This window comes from Seriola dumerili, unplaced genomic scaffold (assembly GCF_002260705.1).
Source record: "Seriola dumerili isolate Sdu_G_001 unplaced genomic scaffold, Sdu_1.0 BDQW01000052.1, whole genome shotgun sequence".
In the NCBI taxonomy this organism is placed as follows: Eukaryota; Metazoa; Chordata; class Actinopteri; order Carangiformes; family Carangidae; genus Seriola; species Seriola dumerili.
Window position 1 is genome coordinate 18,756,827 of NW_019174307.1, and position 27,986 is coordinate 18,784,812.

At 40.8% G+C, this 27,986-nt stretch overlaps 1 protein-coding gene across 1 annotated transcript; it reads left to right on the plus strand.

The window, feature by feature from the left end:
• The first annotated feature begins 6,483 nt into the window (after positions 1–6,483).
• ints6 (integrator complex subunit 6) lies at positions 6,484–26,773 on the plus strand. The gene is made up of 18 exons (XM_022740602.1): positions 6,484–6,851; positions 6,975–7,052; positions 7,691–7,840; positions 12,999–13,088; positions 14,741–14,924; positions 18,329–18,454; positions 18,808–18,959; positions 19,888–20,040; positions 21,501–21,633; positions 21,761–21,855; positions 21,947–22,057; positions 22,587–22,802; positions 23,255–23,381; positions 23,565–23,707; positions 23,823–24,009; positions 24,242–24,613; positions 25,365–25,458; positions 26,569–26,773. The coding sequence occupies exons 1-18, from the start codon at positions 6,741–6,743 to the stop codon at positions 26,660–26,662; spliced, it is 2,616 nt and encodes an 871-aa protein (XP_022596323.1). The 5' UTR covers positions 6,484–6,740; the 3' UTR covers positions 26,663–26,773.
• Positions 26,774–27,986: the final 1,213 nt, after the last annotated feature.

Below are 27,986 nucleotides of genomic sequence, written 5' to 3' on the forward strand. Positions count from 1 at the left end.
CATTGTGTTTCGTATCAAAACTTGCATAAAAAAAGGCACTGGTACTGTGTAAATAGTTAATTTGGCCCTAAAGCTGAAAGTTGAAGTCTGATTTTTGAAATTCATCACTTACCTTTACTGTGGACAAATGTTTTGGTGCTTGAAATGTGTTTACCAAAGTCTTAGGTTCACAAAAGTAGTGGTATATATAAACAAAATGATAAACAAATGTAGAAAAAAATGTCTAAAATGAAATTTTGTGACACTGTTTTTGGAGTGGAAGTGTTGTGTGTCACTCTACTTCCACCAAATGTTAGAGAGACTGATATAAATCGGGAGTGAATAATGACTTCATATCATACAGATGTGTGCAAATGAAAAATGAGCATTACAACAGTTTTTTTCTCAAACCAAATATTTTCTATATATTTAAAAAAAAATCCTACAGAAAAACATACTATTTGCCATATTTACATAATGTGCATGTTTTCAGGATTCATTTTTTTGACTGACGTGCTATGCTGCAAAATGTGGGCCAGGGGGTTGATACCTTTGTCCATGAGCCATCTTGTTGTGTCATCCTCCTTGGCACAGTTTTTCCAGAGTTTGCTGTGTGAATTGTGGAGCAGACTGATACTACCCTTGTGTCCATCCTTTTCTCATAGATGATGGGGCATACCACATCCATCCTATGGAGCCCTTTTCTGATTTTTTTCTGAGGGCATTTATGTCTGCGGAGAGTCCTTGCAGTCCTCCCTGCAAGTCCTACAGGCAGCAAATCTGTGCTCATCGGGGGGAGCACTGAAGAGCTTGGGGCTAGAATAAAAATTCTCCATATAAATGTGGTAGCCTGTGCCTAGGTAACCTGTCTGCACAAGGGACATCACAAAATCATAGGACAGGCCATACCAAAAGGCCTGTTTCTTTTGCCAGTCCAAATTGTAAAGTCCACTGTGTAGCCATTCTTTGAATCAGGAGACAAGACAAACAGCTTGAATCCCCACTTGGGTTTTGCTTTCATATGCTGGGTCATCCTAGTTTTAGCCTTGGAAGCGACCATTCTTTCATCCAGTCAGGTCTCTACGGGGATGATAAAATAACTTGCATACATCCTTGTGGGTGTCCATCATGGGTTTTAGTCGGAAGAGTTTGTACATCCTCATCAGGGTCGCTAAGATAAAGGTTCTAGGATATTGTTCTATATCTATCTGTATATGAACAGAAGCAGCCCAATGTACTTGTAAAACTCCCCTACGTCTGTCCATTTGTATTTCTTCCCCAGAGTGTTTGTGCTTTGACACAGTGTTTGTCCTGTTGGTACAGTGAAAAAAAGTTTGAAAAGGTCAAGGGGTGTATGTGTGGAAGTGGAGCTGAGCTAAGCTGTATGCCTGGTGTCTGAGCTGGTTGAAACCAGGAGACAGAGGGAGCAGTGTCTGGATCGTTGTCTGTATTCCAAGACAGCAGGGTTGGCTGCTGTTTGCTGCTGGTGGCTGTGGGGGAGGTACTTGTGCTTGAGGGGCACAGGACATCTTTGCTGGTGGTAATGGCTGTGATGGAGGCCCTTGTGCCGAGGATCATCTTGACCTAGTGGCAGGCAGAGAAAGAGGTGGTGGCTGCTGGAGAGATGCTGCATGCAGTTCACTGGGCTTTGGCAGCTGTGAATCCTCTCTGTAAAAAATAAAATAAAAGTTTAGGACATCCAATACTACTATGTTCATTGAAAGTAAGTTGAATGTGGGGGAGGTGTGAAGCTGACTGCTCAACTTCTGTCCTGTCCACCCCCAACAAATCAAAGCAAATCACACCTGAAAGAGAGGTGGGGGTGGGGATACTATTTCTCCTATTTCACAACACTTGAACAGAGATTTTTCAGTATAAATGTACACACACAAACACACACACACACAAATAAATAAATAAAAACAATACTGTGAAAGACAAAGTCTCCTCTGCACAGAACAGTATGATAAAATAGTCAATGGCTAAAACATACCCATTAATTTATACTACTTGTGAGTGAAGCTCACACACAAGGAACGCAAGGAAATAACTTTTGCAAAGAGTAAAACTTTACTCATGGACAGTCAGTTTTGTCAATCAAAGTTCAGGACTTTTTATACACAGGGTGCACTATCACTGTGATATTGCAAAACAAAGCTTTTGCAAAAACAAATACACTTACCCATCTTCAAATGGACCCCTACTAGTGTGGTGTTCCTCCTCAAAGTAGGAATCAAACCATTCAGGCCCTAATCTCCGTCTCTGCTTTGCAAGACCGCTTCACCAGTCTCCACACTTACAAACTTATTTTCCATTTTTCAAACCTCTCCGCTGTTGACTGAACTGCAGCGTGTCTAAGGTAATGGGTGGGACCTTAGTGATTTCCTGAGCGTTCATTGGTTACTTTCACAGAAACTGTAGACGGACACACAAATCCACCAATTACAAACGACGACGACGACGACGTGCGTCTCTCTTCCTCCTACCTCCAGCTGTGAATCACGTGCGATCTCGCGAAAGTCAGATTCCGGCAACAATTGTACCTCACGGCAAAGGTTAGCTGTATTGCAGCAACAGAATTTAAAAGGATGGTACAAATAGTAGAATCTCAAGTGAACAATGACATTAAGTCGCTGACTGGTACCACTGTCTAAGACTCCCAGGGTTTATAATCTGCACTTCCATAAAGTTGGGAGACTCAGAAGTTATAAATTTGTAAAAAACAAAAACAAAAACAAAACAACAACAACAACAACAACAACAACATCAAAAACAAAACAAAAAAAAAACACTGTATTTAAATTGTGAAAACTGAATGTGGAATAAGGTCTTACAGAGAGTTGAATTTTCAATGAGGACCAAATACAGTTTCAGAGCAAATTAAATCAATTTCATAATATTACATGTAGTTTGAGGTAGGCCTACACTATGCTAAATTATGCTATTCCGGTCCAGTTTGTCAGTGCAGAACAAATTCAAATGATGTGATTCAAATTCAGATGTTAATGTAATTATTCAAGTTGAGCAATTCAAATTCAAACAGGAATAATTTAAATTAAGTTTCTAGTGACACATGTTTCTGCTCATAAAAATCCTCCTCCACTATGACACTTTGTCTGTTTAGCCAGTTTAGTTGCCAGAAAATCCACTTCCCCTATGGAGAAATAAGCTGCAGGCCATCTGGACAAAACTCCATCTATAAACAATGTATTAACATTTACAGCCACATACTTGATGGGATACAGTATATTTATTAACATGTATAACTGCAGGGAAATTAAAGTGAAAAACATGTGTACCCTTTTGACATTAAACATTTGTAACTACATCGGTGCTATATTCACGTTGAATAATGAAAAATGCCAGTTTAAGGGGTATTGCCTAATTTCATTGTCCTACTTGTGCTAAGTGCAATTATGATCATTATTTACACATTTTGTTTATTTATTTATCTTAGCTCTCCTTAAATTGGCTGCTGCAGCCATGTCTGTTCAAAACACACAATCTTTACTTTGAAGACGAGCTGTCTCTGTTTCCGGCTCTCGACTTCCTTGTTCAATTTCTATTGCACAAGTTGGATAATAGAACAAACTGACGCTTTGGTGAGCTGAATTGAATTGCACGTCTTTATTTAATGGGAACGTAACACACGCCAATGAAGAACGAGCTCACAAACGTCAACATATATTTGCACTTAGCAAAAGTAGGACAATGAAATTAGGCAATACCCCCTAAACTGGCATTTTTCATCATACAACGTGAACAACTGCAGAAGAAGTATACTTCATTTTCATATTACCCATTAAAAAGAACTTCCTAACCTTTATAACTGATGACTTATTAAATCAGATTCTCATGGCAATATATTACTATGATTTAAAAGGTGAGAAACCCATATGGTTTACCAGCAGTGTCACCAAACTAAGCAAAACCAAAAGCCATGTCATCACCAATATAATGTATAAAAGCAGAATACTGATGCATTGATCACACCGATCTCTATTTAAACAACTGTCTGACTGGAAAATGTGATAAAAACAACTCCTTGCCTCTATTGCGCTTTCTAGAGTTTTACTATTTTAAGTATTGATTTAACAGCTAGCCAAATTCTATGTATTAGTCATATAATAAGCCATAGAATGGCTAATAAACTATACAGTCCCAGACTTATTGCATGAATATAATGAATATGACATATGCAGCCTTTAAGTTTAGGCGCTTTTATGTTGAAGGCAAACAACCAGAAGTCTATTTTAGGTTATTTTTGTTGGCTTCACACATGTTCGCACAGGCACCAAAGCTAGTAATCAAGTGTCTTCGACAACAAAACACCACATTTCCGGTTATGACTTTCATAATAAAACCCTATTGACAATCCTACAGTCATGTTTTGGTAACGTTTTTGAACCAAGCAAAGTATTATCGTGAAACAAGTAGTTAACAGATTAGATCTATGGAGGTTATCAAGTATTGTGTATTAAAATCAGCGAGCACAACAATGTGACACATATGAAAACATGTCAAGTACGTCTTGTAGGTTGTTTACAAAAAGTCGTGAATCGCGAGAACAATCATTTCCAGTCACATTTTGTCTGGACTTCACAATAAAGGTCTAAAAGTAGTAAGGTAAGTAAAGTATAATGTATATAAGTTGAAACTTTTTGGAGCAACAAAAGCAGAACATAGTAGTAAAGATAGTATGAGCGTGGAACAACTAGGAGGAAAAAAATGCATGTAACATATATGTAGTATAAAACGAGTGCAAATTGAAAAAACAACCATATCTTTTGCAAATTCAACAAGAGAAAAATGAAAACATATAGAAAACAAAATAATAGACAAGAAATTACTTATATAAAGGCTATCTTGTTGTTGTGAGTTGTGTTTTCTCTAAATGTTTTCTCTAATTAAGGTACATGTGTAAAAGTAACGCTACTCCATTACACGTAAAAGTCATGCATTAAAGTTTAAATTTCAAAGTTATATTTTTACTATTTATGTTCAGAAGTATAGTTTGCAAAAACATTTTCTGTGTCAAAGTGCAAAATGGCTCGTTTCAGAGGGTTATGTTCCCATCAATCTTTGGGTTTTAGACTGTTGGATACAAAACAAAATAATCGACAGATTATCGATAATGAAAATAATTGTTAGTTTCAGACCTAAAATGTGGGCTGCTTGGTTACTCTACTTTCCACCACTGCATACAATGTAATCACTGGTAATAAATGTCTAAAAAACTGGTGCACTGTTTTACCTCCTAGATTCCGTACACCAGCCACATAGATTATTTTATTCTGAAAAACACGTCAGTGACACACCGGAAAATGAACTGTTGTGTGTGTCTTGCTTCCACACAACTCTTGTCAAACAAGAGGCAATAGACCTTCCTCCTCTTTCCGATCACTAGCCACCGGATGGTTTCCTCTTATTTTTGCGGAAGTGATGATATTTTCCAAGGAGCTACATTATGTAAATTGTATTGCACAATCGTGCACGTCTGAGTGTCATGTGGCATTAAGAGTGGACCCGGATCAGTCAGGGTGTTGTGTAGCCTGTTGGAGATCAATTGAAATCATTCTTAAGTGTGTAGTAAATTAGTTGAAACATATTTTTCTCATGTAATCACAGATTATGTTTGTGATGGAAGCAACACCAGAAGTCTGCCCACTACTTTAATAAATGTCACTTATTAGATCTCTTGTTTGAATAATAGTTTTAATTTCTTTCTTTCGTCTAAGTATGTAGCTCATTGCACACATGGGAAAGAAAGACAAAGTATAGCCATCTTCGAGCTGCAGGGTGTGTGAGTGTGTGCGCGCATGTCAATCCCTTGCAGCGACTATTCAGCTAAACCTGTTTTCCTTCAGATCCTTTCGCAGAATGGCTGTCTTTATTTGGTCATCACATGAAAACCAAGTGCCCTAGTGCCAGCGAGTAGTTTGTGTGTGCCCTTGGAGCATTGCTTGGTAAATGTTTCACTGTTTTTTTTTTGTTTGATGTTGTCTATCTTTGCCTTCAGTTTTCTCTTTATAGTCTTCAAGGGTTGTCTTTCACAGTAGCCCACGCCCGTTCTTAGGATGAAGTAAATGTTGATTATGTAATCAGCTCTTAGAGCAGACACAGGCCTATTCCTAAATAATATGCACTCAAACAACTGCGGTAATGTTTCGAAAAGGAGTGCGTCGCCATATATGTTGTATTCTTTAACACAAAATGCATGTACAGAATATTTTCCTTGCATTCCTGCCTCTCGGGCAAGCAAGCATGCGCATGAGACGCTCAGCTTTGGCCTTATTTGGATATGGTAATGAGTGGCTTCAGACAGCCAATGAGGATCGAGTATTCGTACATGTGACGGTAAAAGACCGCTTGGGGGGCGGGGTCAGAAGCGGAGCTTAGGTTAAAAGCGGTGGACAAGACACAGCGCATTCAGTGTAGGGAGAAGCAGGGACTCTCTGTGAGGGGGAACTTTGTTACTATGAAACTTAGGAATATTTACAAAATATTGTAAAAATTATCAATATCCCTCGTGAATCAATAACCTGCCCCTAGGGTTTGAGTTTTTTAGTTTAGTTTGCCCGGAAAGGGCTTCTACACTCACTATTCTTACACTTTTTTGAAAGAATGTGTGAGACAGACAGTTAGCCAGCTAGCTAGCTAGCTGAGAGGTGATACAGGCGGCAGGAGAACAAAAGATTTTTTTGCGTTTTGGCCGGTTGTACTGACACCAAGTCCATGCAGAACGTGTCATTACCATCACAATGCCCGTTTTACTTTTTCTGATAGACACGTCCGCTTCAATGAACCAGCGCACCCATCTGGGCACTACCTATCTGGACATAGCAAAAGGCGCTGTTGAGACTTTTATGAAGGTACTGTAACCACGGGACACATTAATACTGGGAGATCCCCAGATCATCATTGTACTGTTGCAAAGCTCGCCTGTCAAACCTGATCTCTCGATAACCGTAAATAATTCTCTACTATTTCCACAGCTCAGAGGGAGAGATCCGGCGAGCCGAGGGGACCGGTATATGTTGGTAAATTTTGAAGACGTTCCCTTCGGGATAAAGGTAGAGTTTGTTTTCGGGTCATGTCCAGCTTTACATTGCGCAGATTGACTGTCCTTCCATCGCTCCACCACGTTGTGATCACTACATCAATTGTGTAGAGAAAATCTTCAGGAGGAGCTTTCATACCCCTTTTAAAACATGGCCGACATTTTGTTTCAATGTGAGCAGCAAGGAACTCTGGGTGTTATTTATACAGCGAGGTGATATCTTTTGGGGAGGGGGGGGGAGGAGGAGGATGAGGGGAGGCGGGTGACAGACTAGCCTACTTTAATTGTTTAGACCAAATTGTCACGGCGCACATGGCGACTTTGCTACTTTGTAATTTATGACCCCGGCCCGGTCGCATTAGCCGGCTAGAAACAGATCAAGGTCTTGGCTGCTGTGCTGTCAAATTATTGGCTTGGGCAAAGAGAGAGGAAGCGACATATATATAATATATATATATATATGGAATGTGTGTGTTTATCAGTTCAGAATCACAATAAAAAAAAAACACTCAAGTTAAACAGTGACTTATGTAAAAGTTGCCTGGTGTTCACAACAGTGGGGTTGCTATCTAGCTTCATGCATGTTAATAACTAAATTTTTTTTGTTTTGTTTTGTTTATTTGTTTTTTTTTTTGTTTGTTTTTTTTAAAGGCTGGATGGAAAGAGAGCCATGCCACATTCATGACAGAGCTGAGGAACCTCCAAGCAACTGGACTCACATCTATTGGCCAGTCCTTGAGGACCGCTTTTGATTTACTCAATCTCAATAGATTAGTGACTGGGATAGACAACTATGGACAGGTATGTAGCACTGAAGAGGACAGAGAGGAAATCAGGTTTAGAAAGTGCTATGACAAGGTGCTGTATGCGCCCCCAACAGACCCCCTTCACCCACCCCCTCTTCCCCTATCCCCAGTCTTACAAGCATCAACCACCTGCATACTGTGACCCCACACACTTTCAGTCATGTGCTCAAGACACAAACATAACAGCAACAAGTTCAAAAAAGAAAAACAGGAACAACTTATTGTCAGTAACCGTTGATTTCACCATTGAGTTGGTGTCTTTCGTTTGTGCTCTTAAATCATGGATGTCCTTGTGCTAACATTTTTAGCGGTTAACAGATTAGAGCTGTGGAGCTGTAGATCTGGCGATCTCTTGCAGCCTTAGAGGGATAAACGGTTAATGAAGTCTTTACAGATGGGCACTTAAGTTGATATTTTATTAGGTATAGCCAGCTAAAACTAATGCGCTCTAATACAACATATTTGCTTTAAATATTATATAACTTTTTTTATTAGGGTTATAATGTTGAGTTTTATTGAAACGGTTTTTAGAGAAATGTTTCAACGTTATGGTCAGTTTGAAGGTTGTATTGCCTTGTACGGAGACCTGACTCTAATATTTAGTCTCCCGTCATTAACATTAAAATTCAAAACGCCTCATCATCAGTACAGCTTTTAAAATGACAATGAAGTTGAATCAGCGCTTCCCTGTGTTAGTTTAAACACAAACTGAGCATTAAAAGCTTCATGAAGGTAGGATTTATTTCAGGATTGTTGAATTATTATTATTTTAAACTAGATGGATCTAATAAACCCTCACTTAAGTGTAATTTCTAGCTTGCCAGAGGCCATTTAAAATGTTTATATGACAATTTAAGTTTAAAGTCCCTGGTTTTCTGTGCTTCGATAAGCATGCTCTCAAGCTTTTTTGTGAAGAAAACATTTTTTCACATTTTACTGGACTGTCTTGTTTTATGCTGCAATCAGGTGTGAAAAGCTCTGCAACTGGGATTGGTTACTTTTTTCTTTCTAGCTTAGCAACAAACAAGAATTTATCTCAAGAAAGTTATTGAATTATTTAAAAAATTATGTGTACAAGGTCAGGAATGTTGGGTTACTCAAGGAAAAGCTTCACAATGTGACAGCGCTAGAGCAAGTTAAAGGAGAAATGGTTCTTTAAACTGGACTTCACTGATGTTATTGTTCTTATATTGCACAACTCGGTTTTAATTTGTGTATTTGAAAAAAGTCTCACCTCCAGCTGGACAGCAGAGTGGGCCTGATTCACAGCTGGAAGCCTGCAACAAGTATTCTTTTAGCCCGCAAAGTCTGTAACTAATTCAGTGTAACTGGTGCAATTCCAAAAAGGGCCGCCTAATGACATCACCAGTTTAGTCTCTGTGGTCAAATTTCCAGTTTAGGGAGGTAGTTGTTGAAAGCGAAGCTATTGTGGATACACTTCTCTGTAGATAGAAATTGTGAGATTGTGCAGTTTCAGAGTGCTGCTCTCATGTAAGCCTTCTTATCTGCAACACATGACCGTCTTCTTTCATCACGCTACTTACTGTGTAGTGTGACACAAAACGACCAGAGAAGCCCAGTCTTGATTTAGTCTCATTAGAAACGACAACAGAAAACAGCTTGCAGGAGATGCAACACATCACCCTGTAAGATTTTTTTTTGTCTTCTGTCCAGTGTGTGAAAATGAGGTGCAGTTTTCTGCCAGGGAAACAGAGGAGTCATTATTAATGTAAGCTTAAAAGTCTAGTCCATATCCAGTTTGACTGCTTGGAGAGGCTGCACACTTGTGGTTGATATAGAATCTGGATGTATGTTTCCCAGTGTGGAGGTAAGTCAGGAGGGTTGGAGCAATGATGAATGTTTAACTCCTCAGTAACAAACAGAACCATGCTATCAAGCAGGCTAATGCATACATACAGCGTACATACTGCTTGTCTGTCACTCTCGGCGAGTTTGAATGTCAAATACCAACTCTGCTGTCAGGCGGGCGGATACAATACGGACACGCATATACACGTGTCTGTAAACACAAACAGAACATGCGCAGGTCAAGGTTACTGTGTCCTGTGCACTGCTTACCACTGACCTCTAATGACAGGTTGATTTGACAATGATTATGATTTAATGACCAGTTCTCTCTCCTCCGCCTTCTCACAGCTGGCAGAAGATCAATTTCAGAACAGAGGGCACACTCCCCTGTATCCACTGTGTGACTCTGACATCATAACCGTGCTGTAATTACTAGTATCGAGTATATTTTTACAATGGAAGTTGTACAATGACCTATGTTAAAGGGCTGCAGCTAACAATTCTTTTTATTATTGACTAATCTGTCTTTATTTTTAACAAGTGATTAATCATGAAATATTCAGAAATAATGGAAAATGCCCATCACAGTTTCCCGCAGCCTAAAGAGACGTTTTCATATTAATTCTTTTGTCCAACCAGCAGAAAACCCAAAGATAATCAGTTTTTAATCTTAAACGGGGGGGGGGCAGCAAATCCTCACATTTGACAAGCTGGATCCTATTGATGTTTGGCATTTTTGCTTGATAAATGAGTTAATAATTTTCACTCTATCGATAAATTGATTAATTTACAAAATTTTTTAGCGCAGTGTTAGTGCACCACACCTCCTGTGAGCTGTTGTCATCTTTTGTTGTTTTTTGTTTCTTTTAAGTGAAGCTTAACCAGTTTGCTAAAAGGATTTCTCAAAGGAAGTGGATCAAGTGCGCTTTCCCATAAAATCATTTTGTTGCGTCGACTGTGTGGCTAACTGTTTGAGAGCAAGCGTCACGTTTACACTAAAATTACTATTCACTTGATTACAGCAGGCCATGGTGTGCAGATGATGTCAGTGATGAACCTAATTTTCCTCTGAACCTGAACATCACACAGAAGTTCAGATCATTTTGTCCAAGTTTACGAGCAGCGGAGGAGCCAGGCTGAACCTTTTTTTTTTTTTTTTTTTTTTGGAGGTGCACTTCTTTTCTTTGAGCAGTCAAAACCGACAAAGGTTTCATCAGCACTCTGATGGCTACACACACACTCTGTCGTATGTGTTTTTCAATCTCAATTTGCTTCAACAGCTGTAAACCAAAGTGATGCAGTAGCTTGGGTTTCGTTGGCATTGTATTTGATGTGCCCTGTATAATAACTCAATATCGTCCGCTTGTCTCTCCAATTTAATTCATAAGGAAAAGTCAACTTTGATTTTTCATTGTCAAGTTCTTAAGTGCTGAATGTGTAAGATGTTCAGTGGGGAGAGAGGGAGAAGACAAAGAAGAGTAAGCCTATAGGGGAGTTAATATTGCCCTGGAGTGCTTCTCTCTACAGTAACAAAGAGCCCTCCAGGTTGCCAGGCATCTGAGATGACTGTCCCTTGGGAGATGGAAGAGGGGTATGGAGGAGGAGAGGAATCCTGACACTGATCATGGTTTCATTAAGAGAGGAATGGAAAGAGCAGAAGAAAGAGGACAAAGGATGAGAGTGAGGAAATGATATGACCGCTGATGTTTGGCCATCGGTTAACGTGTCAGTAGGGGTGGTAAACACGGCTCTAATGGATCTCCATCAGTCTGCCACTGTGTTAGCAGACCAGGTTTCCCGCTGCTTCAGGTGGACTTGGCTGTAGCTGACAATATTGACAGGTCTACACATGATTAAGGCTGTGGTTAACAATTATTTTCATTATTGATTAATGCATTGATTGTTTTGTTTTCTTAATGAATCAATTAATTATATGGTCTATAACATGACAGCAAATAGTGAAAAATAATGCCCTTTGCAGATTCCTAAAGCACAAAGTGATGTCAAATTAATAGCTTGTTTTCTCTGTCAAATAACCCAGAATTTAAAGTTCTTCAGTTTAATATAGAATAAGATAAACAATTTTCCATATCTGGTTAGGTAAATTTTTTTTTTGCTTAAAAGGTAACTTAAGTAATTAATCATTTATAAAAAATAGTTGGTGATTATTTTTCTGTATGCAGACGTATTAGTTAATTGACTAATTGTTTCAGCTCTGCACATGCCACTACACTGACTGTAGCGGACAAGATTAGAGGAGCAGAGCTGGCTGATTCTGTGTTGTCAATATGGACTGATGCAATGTCCCAAAAATCTCATTTTAGTAGCTGTGTTTTAAGCCACTTGCATGCATAGCAGCAGTAAAAAGCTAAGTGAGCTGATGTGACATGGATGAAATCATCACTCGTCTGGCAAGTTAGCCTCATCTCCTGCTCATTAGCATGCCAAGAAAGTGCCTGATATCATAAAGGGATTTTGGGGAAGGAAGGAAAAAAAAAAAAATCCAGGTTGTCATGGATACCTACAGCACCGTGGATCTTGGTAGTATCCTGCTCTGTTTACACTGGGCCGTTTGTGTTAACGGACAAATCCATCATTCAGCAGAAACCGCAGCCTACAGGTAGAGTTCAAACTGAGTGGGTCCACATCCATTAATAATCGCACCGCTGTCAGAACAGGATGCCCTTTATGAAGTCCGTATGACTCTGTGAGTCAGTGCGGGCCAGCGCGCTGACCGTTTGCTGACAGGACTTGTCGGGCTGCGTCGAGGTTAACTCACCACATTTTTCTGTGGCCTCTGTGGAGATCCCACAGGGCTGATGTATAGTGATAAATGCAGCGCTGCTCCAGTTTCATTCTATCAGAGTGGAGTGTGCTGATGTCATGAAATATTGTGGGGTCTAGCAGAAAAGAGGTTTCATATAGATCCTCAGGTAATACACTCTGCCATCTTGAGGGATAGGGTGAATGTATACCGCAGATACACATCAGTGCTCGTCTCAGGTGAAGATGTAGTCTCACTCTACTAAAGATGGTACTTTTTCTGTTTCTGTTTCTATTTATTATCCCCTGGAGTTAAGGTTCTCTCTTTCACACACCCGCTCACTTAAAATAGATCCCCTGTAAGTTATCTATGTAATGATAGGTTAAATGTTCTCATTTGTGCCTCAGATGTTTTAAGTGCCATAAATATACCGGTGCTAAATTCCAGTATGAATTTTGCTCTTGGCTTCTATAAATGGACTTAACTCTTTTTAATTTGACACATTCCTTTTATCTGCTCTCATAGTTTAATTTTTAAATTGATTGTGAATTTATGTTTTTTTTCTCTCTCTCTTTTGTAGGGAAGGAACCCCTTCTTCCTCGAACCCGCCATCATAATCGCCATCACGGACGGCAACAAGTTGACAAGCGGCGGCGGAGTCCAAGACGAGGTCAGCCAACATCTCCACAGAGACGAGGGGTCCCAGCCAATCAGGAGAGCTTCCTGCATGGTTGGATGACAACTCAAGAGCCTGTCTGATCCCACATTGTTCTCTTTAACACAAGCATCAAACCCTTTCCTACTGTGTCACTGAGACTAAAAGAGCCACTGCTATTAATGAAGTATGTTCAAATTAGACTCATCCCATGACGATGTGAAGCAACGGCATCATATCTTACCTGTAAGATACCACTTGGTTAAATACCTCTACCTTATTAGATATCGCTACCTCAGATTAGTTAATCACAACAGGGTTCGGGCTGAAACTAACATTTGAGTATTGTCATTTATTTTCTCGATAAAATTGATTAATTGTTTGATCTATAAAGTGTCAAAAAAAACAAACCAACACATATCCACATTTGAGAAGGCACAAGAATTTTTTTTTCAAATAACTCAAACAATTGTTTTTATCATTGTTTCTTCTGCCTGTGTTTTGACTTATCATTAGGACACAGTGTAAAAAAGGCTCATTGTAGTTTCCCAGAGCCCAATGTGATTTTAAAATTGATTATTTTGTCTGACCAACAGTAAAACCCAAAGATATTCAATTCAACAGTGATAATGACACAATCAGAAATTCATATTTGAGAAGCTGGAAATATTTGAAATTTTTGTTTGATAAATTATTTGAACAATTGATCAGTTTTTCAACATTTTTGTGGATTAATTGATTATCCAATTAGTTGCCAATCGATTAAGCAACTGCCATTTTAGCTCCAATTATGATACAGAAGTACAACTACAAAGATCAGTCGTGTGAGCATGTAGTGTTGCCTTTGAATGTCTGCAACCACGATGATTCCTCTGCGGTCTGCGAGTCAGATTAAAACTCCTCTCAGTGACTCAGTAACTCACTCTCCCTTCAATTACTGTATTTCTTTATTTTGACTCCTCACTCTGTAAGATGTCATCTTCTCTGCATCTGCCATCCATGTTGAATAGTTCTGACGCGTTTCCCTGTGAGATGGAGAGAACTCCATTAAGCCATGTAGTCAGTTCTGTAGCTTGAGAAGTAAAAGTTGTGGAGGTCAGACACATACAGTTCAGTCCTTGATTCTGCAGCCACAGTCTAATTTATGGCTCCTGTGATAATTCCATGCTTGTGCCTGTTACCAAGCGAGCTTTGGTATGGGAAAGTTGACTTTAATTGCAGCTCTCCTGATAGTTATTTAAAAGTCTGGCCTGACTAAGACATGTCTGAAAAGAAAATGTATAAAAACAAAATGATGGAGCCTCTTACTGTGAAGAGATGAACACTGACATTTTCAGTTTGCAGTGGCTGCATTTTTAAATGTCTTTGAACAGTTTGTAATAGCAATATAATTTGGGAATAGAGGATCTCCTGCACGCTGAAATGAGAAATGGTCTGTATAAAAGATAATAAATAACTTTTATTGAATTATGCAGTGAATCAAATACCTGATAAATTAAGGGACTTTGTCAATATTCCCATAAAAAATCTTGCTCATCCATTTTCAAAATTCCCCCAACAGCCTCAAAACAACATATGCTACTAAAGAGAAAACTACTTTGATTCTAGTTATGATCCATGCTTCCTCTGTCATTAACGCTGTCATTGTCCCGTCTTCCACCGTCCAGCTCCATCTGCCTCTGACCACCCCGCTTCCCGGTAGTGAGCTGACCAAGGAGCCCTTCCGCTGGGACCAGCGTCTGTTCGCTCTGGTGCTGCGGATCGCTGGCAACGCTTCGGTGGAGCCCGAACCCCTCGGAGGCGTCCCGCCCGACGATTCTCCCATCACCCCCATGTGTGAGGTCACTGGAGGTAGGCCGACTGCTGGTGTTTGGTTAAATATGTGTGTTGTAGAGTGTATCGCTTAAAGGGGCACTTCACCAATTTTAAAAGGTCAGTGTAGTTGTTCTGAGGAGAACTACTCAGCCTGTGCAAACAGTTTTATAATGTTTCGTGTAGCTCTGGAGGAGCATTGTCAAGTCTGAGAAGATATCTAGGTTAGGGTTCGGCTTTATATATCGAATATCTCGCATGGAGAGTTTGAATGGAGTTTGAAAGATGAGGGCATTAACAAGCAGGGAAATGTGTCAGTGTCAGCTCTTTATCTGTTTGCTTCTCTCCTACTCTCCGAATTCCCTATAAAGCTGTCCTTATTTACATGTTTTTTTTCCCGCAATCGACAGCAAAAGTCACTGTACACATAAGTTGAAGACGTTTTGTGCTGTGATTTCAGCTATATTTACTTGTAAAATGATCACTCAGAGAATAATTTAGAAACTCATTCATGTCAGCTGCCATTCAGTCAGTTGAATGAGAGGCATAGAGAGGTGCGCCTGCGGAGGGAAAGTCCAACCTCGTGCTCGTGGGGCAATACTGGCGACTCTCTTCTATGGAAAGTAGGAAAGGTTTGTCCAAAGAAGTTGCTGGATTTGTCGCTAGATGCTTTTTTTTTTTTTTTGCTAAAATGGTCTGAAAAGTTTGTTAATCTAGAGACAAAGGTGCTGAATTGTCAACTGTGAAAAATAAAAACAAATTGGGAAAACTCCAAAGCTCGGCTGACCAATGCGGTAACTTCATGACTCAGTCACGCAGCATTCGGCTGACCAAAGGTAACTTGATCATTCAGTCAGTCAGTCAGCTGGCCCCGTTATTGCAGTCCAGCCAATAATACTACAAACAGTCCAATAATTGAGGACAAAACAATCCACTACATATTTAGATTCAGATTTTGTTGTGTCTGCTGCATTTATAATTTATTAATAAAGTAGATATAATTGTAATTGGCAAGAGAAATAAAAGTAAAAACTACACAGTCATTCTTGGCTTCTTTTTCAAACATTACAGACAGTTGGCTAATGTGAAACAAATCAGTTTAACACACATATGTGTGTATATATATATATACACACACACACACACACAATAAATAACAGAAACACCTCTCTGTTGAATGCAATACAGTTCAACAGCACCACAAACTTCATCCTCCAAAATGATCATACAGTTGATTCAACACCTCTCTGAAACAGTTTCAATAAAAACTGAACATTAAAGGAGGACTTGTTGCAGGACTGTTGTATTAAACTGCATTAGTTTTAGCTAGATGTATCTAATAAACTGCCAGCTGAGTGTAGATGCTATTATAATCTTATTTTGGAAAAAACATCATAGACATATTGCTCTTGGGAGTGACACAGGCCTAATTTCTACAACAGAGCCCCCGTGGAACATGCTGGGACGAGCTCAAAGTATTTATAACACAAGATCAAAATAGCTATTTGTTAAATGCATTCCGTAGCACAGCTGATGAATCATCTCTGTCAATACACAGAAAAGGGAGAATGAGTCTTTTTTTTTTTTTTTTTTTAGGAAAAAAACTTGATGATAGAGATAAAGATCGCCTTGGCAACTGTTCTGTTTTAAAATCAGCGAGGGACAGCCCAGAGCTCTTGTCTTGCTCAACATCCAGAGTGACTTGTGTTTACAAGTTTGCTAGTGGGAGCTGAACAACCCTGTGCAAGCACAGCATGCTCTTGTTTTAACCACTGAGCAACTCTGCCGAAGCTGCTGTGGAGGGGTTAAGTGCTTTGCTCAAGTGCACTTCAGCAGTAAATGTCGACTAAGGTTAGAAAGCCCAGATTTTCCCACCTGGTCCAGGATTGGAACTGTCTTTGTCTCATTCACAGACCCATCACATACTTTCAAGCCAATGATTTCGATCTGTAATCCCCCTGGCTGTAGAAAAAAAAAAAAAAACCAAACCCTGGCTGCCTACCTACCAGTTTTAAAGAACATCCACTTATAGAAGTAGACTTTTATCCCTCCTGTCTCCAGTCCTCATGCTGCCTGGTTGTGGAAGCAGCTGGCAGGAGGAACAGACTAGAATGATGCTGATGGCAGGTTAAGATTAACACACACAGAACAGAGCACACCAAAGCTTGTGTAGCAGTCAGTGGGTGCTGAATGCAGAACATGACACAGCTCCATTGTCACCGACAGTCTACAGTACATGCTGCCTGTCCATTACTGCTGATGGCAGACCTGACACAAAGCCACGGCCTTTTGAAATGAGTGAGTGAATGGGTGCATAACAAGGTCACTAGAGGTGAAGTTGGAGGCAGCAAATGACCAGAAGGCTGAATTAGACTAATCAGTTGTAGCTTTGTAAGACAGCGTCTGATTCACGGTCTGCACTTGTGTGACCTTTACTGTCCGGTGACTGATGCTGTGATGAATAAACTAAAGCAGATTCATGGCTCTGGAGCTACATCTCATGCAAATGTACCTTTTTTGCATCCACTGTATAAAGACTGATACAACCCCATAAAGATAAGCACGCTGTTAAGTAGAGGGCGCTTGAAATCGTGCCATACATATAGTATAGTCAGACACTGCTGAGTTTTAAAAGAAACTAAGAGTACTCTGCATTTAAATAGTACCGTGAGCTTTCATCCAGGAATATTGTCAGGATGTGTGATGCATTTGTAACTCGTTTGTACATGTTTGACTTCTGACAGCTGGCACCATTTGCCTCTGGTTTGAAGTTGGTAAAATACCTGGATTGGTCAAACTTTGAGTCTGAAATCATTTATCTTGTCTCACAAGAAAAGCATCAAGAGAAACTGCCACTTAGTTATTTATCTACATAATAGGATTATTAAATAAATTGGGTTGATTTGATTCTTCAGAGAAATGTCTAAGTACTTCTCAGAATTTATCCATAAACTTCAATTTCTTTTGATTCCATAAGTAAATTAGTATCATATACACTACTTTCCTAACTCCACTGCTGTGGCAGCGGGCAGATGCTTTCAGCAAACAAGCTCGGATAAACCCTCTGTGCACTACCTGCTCAGCATGAAACAGCAGACAGTCAAAGATAGAGACTAGCAAGAGAAGAAAGTGGAACATTTAGCAGCTAATGAGCCAGATATTTCTCTCAGGTGTTGGCAGAGCTAAAAAGAGAGAATATTAGATTAACACACATCAGCAAATTTGTCTCAAATGAATGCAGCTTTAAAACTGATGAACACTAAACAAATTCTGATTTGAAAGGAGCCAGATTTGACAAGTGTATGTGATAGTTAATTCAGATTCAAGAAAAAGCTATTGAAGTCCAACCTACAACACTGTGTCGAACTTATTAATTTCCCAGGTTTATACATTTATATGCGTGTGTGTGTGTGTGTGTATGTGTGTGTGTGTGTGTGTTGCAGGACGTTCCTACAGCGTGTTTTCTCAGCGTATGTTGAATCAGTGTCTGGAGTCTCTGGTGCAGAAAATTCAGAGCGGAGTGGTGATAAACTTTGAGAAGACGGGACCTGACCCTCCTCCACTAGAGGGTAAGAGACACCTCTGTTTGTCTAAACGAAATTTATTTCCGACTTTATTTCTTAAAGACCTTGTTGACAACTGCTACGCTGCATCTGTTTGATTAGTAGAGAAGCTCTTTGCTTTCTCCCACTCGCTTTTTTTTTTTTAAATCCTCTTTGAGCTTCTCTTGACTGTTGTTCATAAACAGCTGGTGGATGTCACTGTTAAACCCCCCACCTTCGTATTTTAACTGCCTACACACTGTTTCAGTTTCTCAAAACCATTTTGTTTTGTGTCATATCTCACAAACACCTTCTTGTCTGAGCTTCTGTTTGGCTGTTTTTACTTGTAAAGTAAACCTCCTCTATATGTTCCTGTACAGACGCTCCAGCTGAGGCGGTGAAGTCTGGTCCGCAGCCTTGGCACTGCTGTCACAAGCTGATCTACGTACGACCCAACCCTAAAACCGGTGTTCCCATTGGTCACTGGCCCATCCCCGAGGCCTTCTGGCCGGACCAGAACTCCCCCACGCTGGTAAGACACTTGTGAAGGAATCATCAAAGTAGAATATTTGTGTGGTTGGACCATGCACCTTTACCTTGTAAGGCCTCTGTTAAATTTCTTGCGTTCATATCAAGGGCATTTAACTGACAGTTATACAAAACTTTACAAAGATTATTTTTATTATGTAATTTTAATTTAATTGATAATTTTCAAAGAAGAAGAAAGAAAACCATAAAAAAAAAAAATATATATATATATATATATATTATATATATAATATATATATATATAAATAAATGGCATGCAATAATGAAAATGACACATAAAAGGTATATTTGTTTGTTTACATGGACACACAACATAAACAAGTCAGACAGTTCCTACAATAATAATGTTGTTAAAAGGGAAGTAATGAAGGCAATACAACAGAATTACAAAGGCCAACTATACAGTATAACACAATATAGCAAATGAAGGTACAACATGTGAAAGGACAGGTGGCAGCACAATACACATGTTTTATCCACATGTTCCGCATAATCATGTGTAAAGATTAAAGACGGATTTCCAAAGACTGATATAGACAGTGTAATTATATGTAATAAGTATTTAATCGAGGAAATGAATTACTTAAAGAAATTTAGTAAAACAAAAATAAATCTTGAGTTCTATCAAAGCAAGCATATTAGTATACAAGTATATTGAGAATATGTGAATGGCAGAGTCTCAAACTCACTCTTAAACTCTTAAACTTGGCAGCATTAGGTTGAAAGACTTGAGAGTTTTAAATATAAATACTTCAAGTTTTTTGTAGACGGGTGAAAAAAAAGGCTTTCTGTATTATAGTCAGGTGGTTAGTTTTACAGAGATGCATTTTTCAGTAAGTGCAAAGTGTTATTGTTAATGTGTTTTAACATATACTATAAAAGTATCTACCTCTCCCCTGTGCCCCAACCAGCCCCCCCGCTCAGCCCACCCCCACGTTCGTTTCTCCTGCCTGGACGCCGAGCCCATGGTGATAGACAAGGTGCCCTTTGACAAGTATGAGCTGGAGCCTTCACCGCTCACACAGTACATTTTAGAGAGGAAGTCCCCGCACACCTGCTGGCAGGTACAGCACCATCTCTCACACACACACACACACACACACACACACACACACACGAGCATGAAAGCTGAAATCCATTATGTTTTTAATTACAACATTTTTCTCATAGTGTGGTAATTAAAGTGTAATGTGTGTAAATTGCTGTACAGCATTATTTGCATTGAAGTTTCCTGGTGGTTTGACAACAAATGAATTGTGGTACATACCTGAATATTAACAGCGACGTGATAAATGCAGTGTTGGATGATTTGCAGTATTTGCTGTGGTTTAATGAGGAAAATACCAGGGAAGTTACAGTTCTCGGGTTTTCAAACGCTGCTCCAAATGTGGGTCATGTTAGTTTGCAAGCCATTTGCAAAGCAGCATTCGACAACAGCCTGGACATGTTGTTCCTTCTTGTCATTGCAACTGTCTGTAATGTTGTTTGAGACTGCTGTCTTTAACATAATCCCTTGAAAGCCTTTTGGCTGATGCGCCTGGACTCTGGGTGTACTTATTTAAAAATGAACACTACAACTTAACATTTCCAACCCTTTTTAAAAGTGTTCGCAGTTGTGATCGAGTTACTTCAGAAGGTTTTTATATTTTTATGGAGGCCAGTGTTTGTTGAGGCAAGACAAATTAACAATAAATAAAAAATCAGACAAAATGAAATCACATCAGACTATAACAGTGAGTGACTGAATTATCATAAAATTTTGACATTCATGGTTCCCAGAGGGTAGATCTTAGTGACTTCAGTTTTCCCTTGATTATTCAGCGATTTTCAAATTGTACATGTAAGTTCATGACAGGATACCTCTACTACTGATCAAATTTCCTTAAGCGTTCACCTTGACTTTGAGATGGACGCTAAACACTGGCATGCTAACATGCTAAATGTTGCCGTGCCAGCTGCATGTGGGTTGACGTGCTAACATGCTAGCATTAGTGTGTTACATATAAGTATGTGAAGATGCTCACACACTAAACTTGAGCATGTCAACAACCTACCTGAAGGTGCGTTAATGTGATGGTGTCGGCACAAGTGCATGTAAACAAACATTCAGCTCAAAGCGCAGCTGAGATCAAGGTTAACAAAGTGCAGCTTAGGTTGATAAAGGGTTTTCTGGATTTGACAGTGTAGATCTGAGTCTGAGATGTCCAAAAATGGTCACTGTTTAGAGGGTAAACTATTTTCATTAGATATCAGGCTCTTCCCTCTGCTGCCACCTTCAGACCGTTCAACATATTTGCCCCACTCGTGGTAAAGACTGAAGACTGGAAAGATTGTCGCCACATTTTTATTTTTTCATTCTTCCAATATTTTTTTTTTTTTTGTCTTCTTGTCTTTCCTCCCTACATGCAGATTGTTTTATGACTGTTAACTGCACACATGTCAAACAGAACTGAACAGCTGCTCATGGGACTTCTGCAGGTCGTTTTTTGTGATGATGTGATGATTTTTCTCTCTCATCTTTTAGGTGTTTGTATGTAACAGTGCCAAGTACAGCGACCTGGGCCAACCCTTTGGCTACTTAAAGGCCAGCACAGCTCTCAACTGTGTCAACTTGTTTGTGATGCCCTACAACTACCCCGTACTTCTGCCACTTCTGGGTAAGACTGATGGATCTGTTTGTCCCTCAGCTTCAGCCTGTCTCTGTGTTTGTGGTTCTGTGCCATTATTTCCTCTTAGCGTGTCCAATTATTTCAGAACATTTTTTTTTTTGCTCTCTTTTTGCAGACGACTTGATCAAAGTGCACAAGTTCAAGCCAACCATCAAATGGCGGCAGTCCTTTGAGAACTACCTGAAGACCATGCCTCCATATTATATCGGGGTCAGTGGACTTGGCACTTCAGCTCTTTAACTTTTGATTTGCTTTTGATTAGCACATTAAAACTGGTCTCATTGATGTGTTCTCTCTGCAGTCTTTGAGGAAAGCTCTGAGAATCATGGGAGCGCCAAACCTGCTGGCCGACAACATGGAGTACGGCCTGAGCTACAGCGTGGTCTCCTACCTGAAGAAGCTCAGTCAGCAGGTTTGTTGTTGAGCTGTTGTCTTTTCATCTTTGGGCATGATTTTTAGTCTCTGTTTACTTCCTTGATCTCATGTGTCTTGGTTTGTCTTGTAAGGTTGTAAATTTGAGCCTTTGTTTAGTTTTTGTACGACTGTTTAATACAAAATGAAACACTAATACATTTATGTTCCTCTTATTTTGAAAATTGGAAAAGGTTTTTCTTCTGGTAAAGAAACTCTGTTATTGTATTGATTATTATTATTATTATTATTATTATTATTATTATTATTATTATTATTATTATTATTATAGGTGCCAACTAGATGAGTTATACTTACTGAGAAATAGATTAATAAACACTAATATAGTTGCACTGTAGTGTGTTATAAGCCATTTATTAAGTTTTGTGTACTGCTTAGAAAAGCTAAATAGTGGGATTAAAGGTGTTGCTATGTTTTTATTATGTCATACATCAGGTAAGACACTGAATGATACAAAAAGCCTTCCTTTGCATTGCTTCTCACAACATCTAATTTGTTCATATTTCCAGTCAAAGATCGAGTACGACAGGCTGATCGCCTCGATTGGTAAAAAGCCACCGCCAGAGGCCGGCATCAAGGTGCGTTGGCGGGGCGGAGGTATATCTCTGGCCCAGCGCAGGGACTTCATCCAGCAGCTGCAGAGTCTCACAGGAGAGGCACCGACTCTGCCCCTGGAGCTCAACCCCAAAGAGTTTCAAGGCTTTCACCTGGCACTGCTCAACAAGGTCCGAATCTTTTTATTTAACCTTCTCTTTACCAGTCAAAGTTTTTCTGAAGACACACAGCTTTTATAAGCAAGAGTTACTCAGTCATGATTACGCACATCGACATCATCTCTTACTGATATTTGCTTTGATTTCCGACTGAAGAGCAGTCCCTTGTTCAAATCTTAAAGTTATTCATTCATGTTCTGCTCAGACTTTCCCTTCCTTCCTGGCTTTCCATCCCAGTATCCTCCTGAGGCGTTTATTGGGATGTTTTATGGAGCCTGTTTGTGTGCTTGAGCACTTTGGCATTTGAAAGATGGTTTTCTCTTTCAGGCTGTATCCACTCTGTTACAGCCAGTGCGACAGTATTTCACCTGAAAACGACCCTCCTTCGTGACTCGAAGGGGGGCTGAATTCAAACTCGCATCCCTCACTTTACTGTCCCCCTTACTGTCTTGTGTCATCATCAGGGCCTGAAACCTCAGAGCTTCAGGAATCCCTACGACATCCCTCGCAGCCACCTGCTGGACCAGCTGAGCCGAATGAGGCGAAATCTGCTCAACACCAGCGTCTGTACTCTCAGAGGGCAGGACTCAGGTAAGTCACTGTCTAGTTCCCTCACTTATTTGGTCGTAAGTGTGCTCTGCAAATCCTGTTAAAAACAATGTTGGGGTGAGAGCTTCAACCAGTGACTGAAGATTTTCAGCCAGTGATGAAGAACTCTTCAGAAAGTCTAGACTTGTCCCTCCATGTTGGTGACTTTCCCTGTCTCCTGTCCAGACCAGCTCCACAGCGTGCCAATCGCCCAGATGGGCAACTACCAGGACTTCCTCAAAGCTGCTCCTCAGCCTCTTCGAGACGCAGACCCTGAACAGCCCAAACGCCTGCACACATTCGGCAACCCCTTCAAACTGGACAAGAAGGTTAATCCCACTGACTCGAAACAACCCCACCCTATTCGTCTTTCATGAGGAAAAGCCTTCACCAAAATTGACCATCGTACTTTGCCGCTAACCGTCTTCCTCACTTTTCTCTCAGGGCATGATGATCGACGAGGCGGATGAGTTTGTGACCGGCCCACAGAACAAGGGCAAGAGACCAGGAGACAGCAACAACATGCAGGGTGGAGGCCCCAAGAGACGCCGCTGCATGTCGCCTCTGCTGCGCCTGGGCAGGGCTTACACGCCTCCAGTAACACCCCCTGCCAGCCCTCGACCCACAGCAGGTGAGAGTTGCATCGTGGCTATGACACACGTTATTATGCGTCTTTCCAGCTAAAACGATAATTCTCAGAAACAGTTGATCAGTTTTTAATTGTTATATTGAATTTCAATTTTTTTTATTTCTCACCAAAACATATTGTATCCTTTAGGTCTAATAAACATGGATGAGAATATCTCACAACAAACAAACAGAATAAATGAATAGCACTGTCTTTTAAATCTCTCCTGTTATAGACATGGACATGAACGACGGAGCACCTGAACCAGACATCATCATCAACCACCTCAATCAGAACCACTACGGCTCAGACAGCAGCTCGGACTCGGAGGCCGATCATCCCTCGGGGCCCGCCAACCACCAGGAGAACCACACAGCCACAGATCCCCAGGACCTCCAGCACAGTGACGAGGAGGAGAACGGGCAACCCCGGGTGGGCGAGCTGCTGCCGGGCAGCGAGGAAGGCATGGAGGTGGTGCTAGTCGATGACCAGCCGCCCCGCTACCTGTCACCTGCAGCTCTGAAGAAGCACATTCACAACGAGACGATGAAGGTCAACAACGAGCTGAGGGCGCTCATCACCAAGGAGATCAGGAAACCCGGCAGGCGTAAGTAGAATAAACTGATTAATGATAGTATTGGCAGAGTTCTGGTTTAAATCATTAAATATCTCACGACAGAATAAGTGAAGAAGACTTCTGGTGCTTGATAGATTTTGATATGGACATTTTAGTCAGCACCAAAAAAGTATTGAGCTTTAATACCCATCCTTTCTCGCATGTAATTACTGTAACGCCTGAAACTACTAACATCACGATTGATTTGAAACATTGCTTCTCTCAAGAAAAACTCTAAGCTTCTATGTTTGTTCAGGGGCTGTTGTATTGAATTTCATACCACAACAAGGTGCCGCTGTTTTAAAAGAAAAAGGCCAATCCACTGTTGAAGTGTTGTCATCCTATTCTGTCAGAGGAAACCGCATAAGTGAAGCTGGCAAAGCTGTTTTTCTCAAAAACTGTGCTTTACAAAAACAGCAAGCTGCTGCGTGTTGGGCAGTTGGACAGCATAACTTGAATATCTCTGGGTTTTAACCTGTTTATCCTCCAAAACAAGAAATTCCCGGGCATCAAAAACCTGTGATGGGCATTTTTCCCTACTGAGGAGAAGAAGAGAATCTGTGATAGAAAATAATCTATAGTTGCAACCTGAAAACAGAGAACTTTAATAATCAAACATTTTCTGAGGAGAAATTACATTATTGTATGTTTATAGTCATTAATGTTCTATATTTGAATAAAGAATTGGACCATAGAAACACAGTAATAGTGATTGATCCTCATTAGCTTCCTTCTGTTTCAGACTATGAGAAGATCTTCCTCCTCCTGAAGCAGATCCAGGGCACTCTGGACACCCGGCTCATCTTCCTCCAAAACATCATCAAAGAGGCGGCCAGGTAACGCGACTGATTGGTTGATTGACTGACTGACTGACTGACTGACTGACTGAATGACAGACTTCATTGATTGTGTGTGGGAAATGGTCGTGTTACTGCAGACTGAGATTAACAAAGAATTCAAATTTAAAACCACAACTGCAGATCTGCAAAAGCAGATGCTGAATAAAAATATACATCAGAAGCAGAAGATGGTGTGACGGGTTGAAGTGCAACAAGAACTGTGCAAAAGGTGCAGTGCATAATAAATGCAGTAAAAGTATTATAGACAGTATGCGCAGATGGTAGTACAGCAGTGTGTTCACCTGTCTGAGAGAGGAGAACAGTTTGTTCAGTGACCTCCTGTTCCTCACCGACTCAAACGTCTGCAGGTTCTGACCAACGCTGTTGTGAATGAGTTTATTGATCGTGCCCGCGTATCTGGCACAGATGCTGCTCCCCCACCAGACCACAGTACAGTGGATTGCACTCGCCAGCGCAGACTGGTAGAAGATTTCCAGCATCTTACTGCATTACATTGAAAGACCTGAGCTTCCTCAGAAAGTAGAGTCTGCTCATTCCCTTCTTGTACACAGCGTCAGCGTTGGTCCTCCAGTCCAGTCTGATGTTCAGAGAGACACCCAAGTACTTGAGTATATACAGATATACTGATAATGAGTTTTGTGACAAGTCAAACACCATCTCCTCAGTCTTGTCCACACGTAGGAGCAGATGATAGGAGCTGCTCCTCTCCACAAAGTTAGCTACCAGTTCCCTGTGCCCATCTCTAATACACCACACCACCGCAGAGTCATCAGAACATCTGCAGATGGCGTGATTCGGAGTTACACTGGAAATCTGGGGTGTACAGAGGGAACAGAAATGGAGACGGGACAGTCCCCTGTGGCACTTACCACCACATCAGACGTGCAGCTCCCCAGCCAAACAAACCAGGGGCTATAGGACAGATAGAGGTCCGGGAGAAGGGAATTCAACCCCTCCTCTGCTCTTGTCTCAAATAATCTGTGAACAGAACCGTCTGGAGTTGGCTCAGCAGTTCTGTATCCTACAGCTGTGACCAACAGAACAATGAACCATAACATTTGTTGTCACTGTTTGTTCCCTGCACAGGTTCAAGAAGCGCGTTCTCATCGAGCAGCTGGAAAACTTCCTCGAGGAGATCCACAACAGATCCAATAACATGAACCACGTGGACACGCTCTGAGTCCGGCTCATTCCCAAACTGAACTTACTGATAATGAACCCGACAACCCTCCACATCCTTCTAACCCCCCACCCCCTCCCCAAATCCTCCTGTACCGGGGGGGGGGGGGGGGGGGGGCTGCGGAGACGAGATAAGCATCCAAGGCAGCATCCGGCTCTTGAGTGGACTCTCTTCATTCAATCAACATCAGTGATGGTCGTGTTGGTTTACACACAGTATAAACTAAAAGCAGTGTTGACCCTGGATGATGCAAGTGCATTTTTCAGATATTGAAAAAGGGGGGGGGGGGGGGGGAAGCATTTTATTGTTGCAGGTGAAGTGTTTCCCTATGCAATGAGATTTCTTTGGGTCTGTAGAACATTTGGGTGCGGTTGCGTTCCCATCTGTGACCCCGTCCTCAGGCGTTCCCCCTCGATTATTTCCCCTCCCCTGATTTGATCGACTTGTTTTTAAAAGTGACAAATGAGAGTGAATAACCTCTCAAATGAGGGGGGGGGGGGGGGGAGGGGAGTAAACGAGGGAGAGCAGGACATTTCTGGAGAGGAACACATGGCAGCCTGCGCCTGGATGTGATGTTCAGTTTTCTCTGTGTAGGAAGGGTTCAGGTTGTGTGCACGTTTTCAGCCAACTCAGGGTCAGACGGGATCCAGCGGAGACGCTCATGAAACACTTTGCTCACCACACCTTTTCATGCGCTCACTATTGTTTTCACGTTCGGTCATTTTTTTGGCGTCTGGTTCTGTGGGGGAGGACGAGTCTGATGTTTCTGTGTGACTGTTGAATTTTACTTTCTACACTCCACTAACTGAAGCACTCCACTGCTGTGCTCTTAAATGGGTATGCTTCACTTCAAATCTTGAATTTGTCAACTTGTGGTTTAGCTACCAGACTGACAATTAATATTACTGAGGAGCAACTTAAGAATGAATAATTGTTCCCCTTGAGGGGAAAAAAAAGATCCACAGCTTTTCATTACGCTTGGAGATGGTAAACTTAAAAAGTCTGTGTCTTTTGCAGTGCAGGTTCTCAGAGAGGGCGACACAGTATAAAGTAAAATCATTGTGAATGATGCAACATCATTGGTTACAAATGTTGAAATACAGGGACAAAAAGCTCAGGAACTGATACTAATGCATCAAGATCAGCAATAACATTGGAGCTACTTTTACCCCCCTCCCTCCCTCCCTCCATTTTTATCTTATTTTAGCCTGAAACAGCTGATATGCAACACAAACTGTTGTCCCCTGGAGTGCTGATGAACCAAGGTCTCGGATGCCAGCTTGTCCCAATGTGCTGGTCGCTGCCAAATAACATAACCCCCCCC

Coding starts and splice junctions, on each gene's coding strand:
- ints6 (XM_022740602.1), top strand. CDS start 6,741: ATGCCCGTTTTACTTTTTCTGATAGACACGTCCGCTTCAATGAACCAG. Junction 18,960..19,887: donor ACCAGAACTCCCCCACGCTG/GTAAGACACTTG, acceptor TGCCCCAACCAG/CCCCCCCGCTCAGCCCACCC. Junction 24,010..24,241: donor CAGCCCTCGACCCACAGCAG/GTGAGAGTTGCA, acceptor CTCCTGTTATAG/ACATGGACATGAACGACGGA.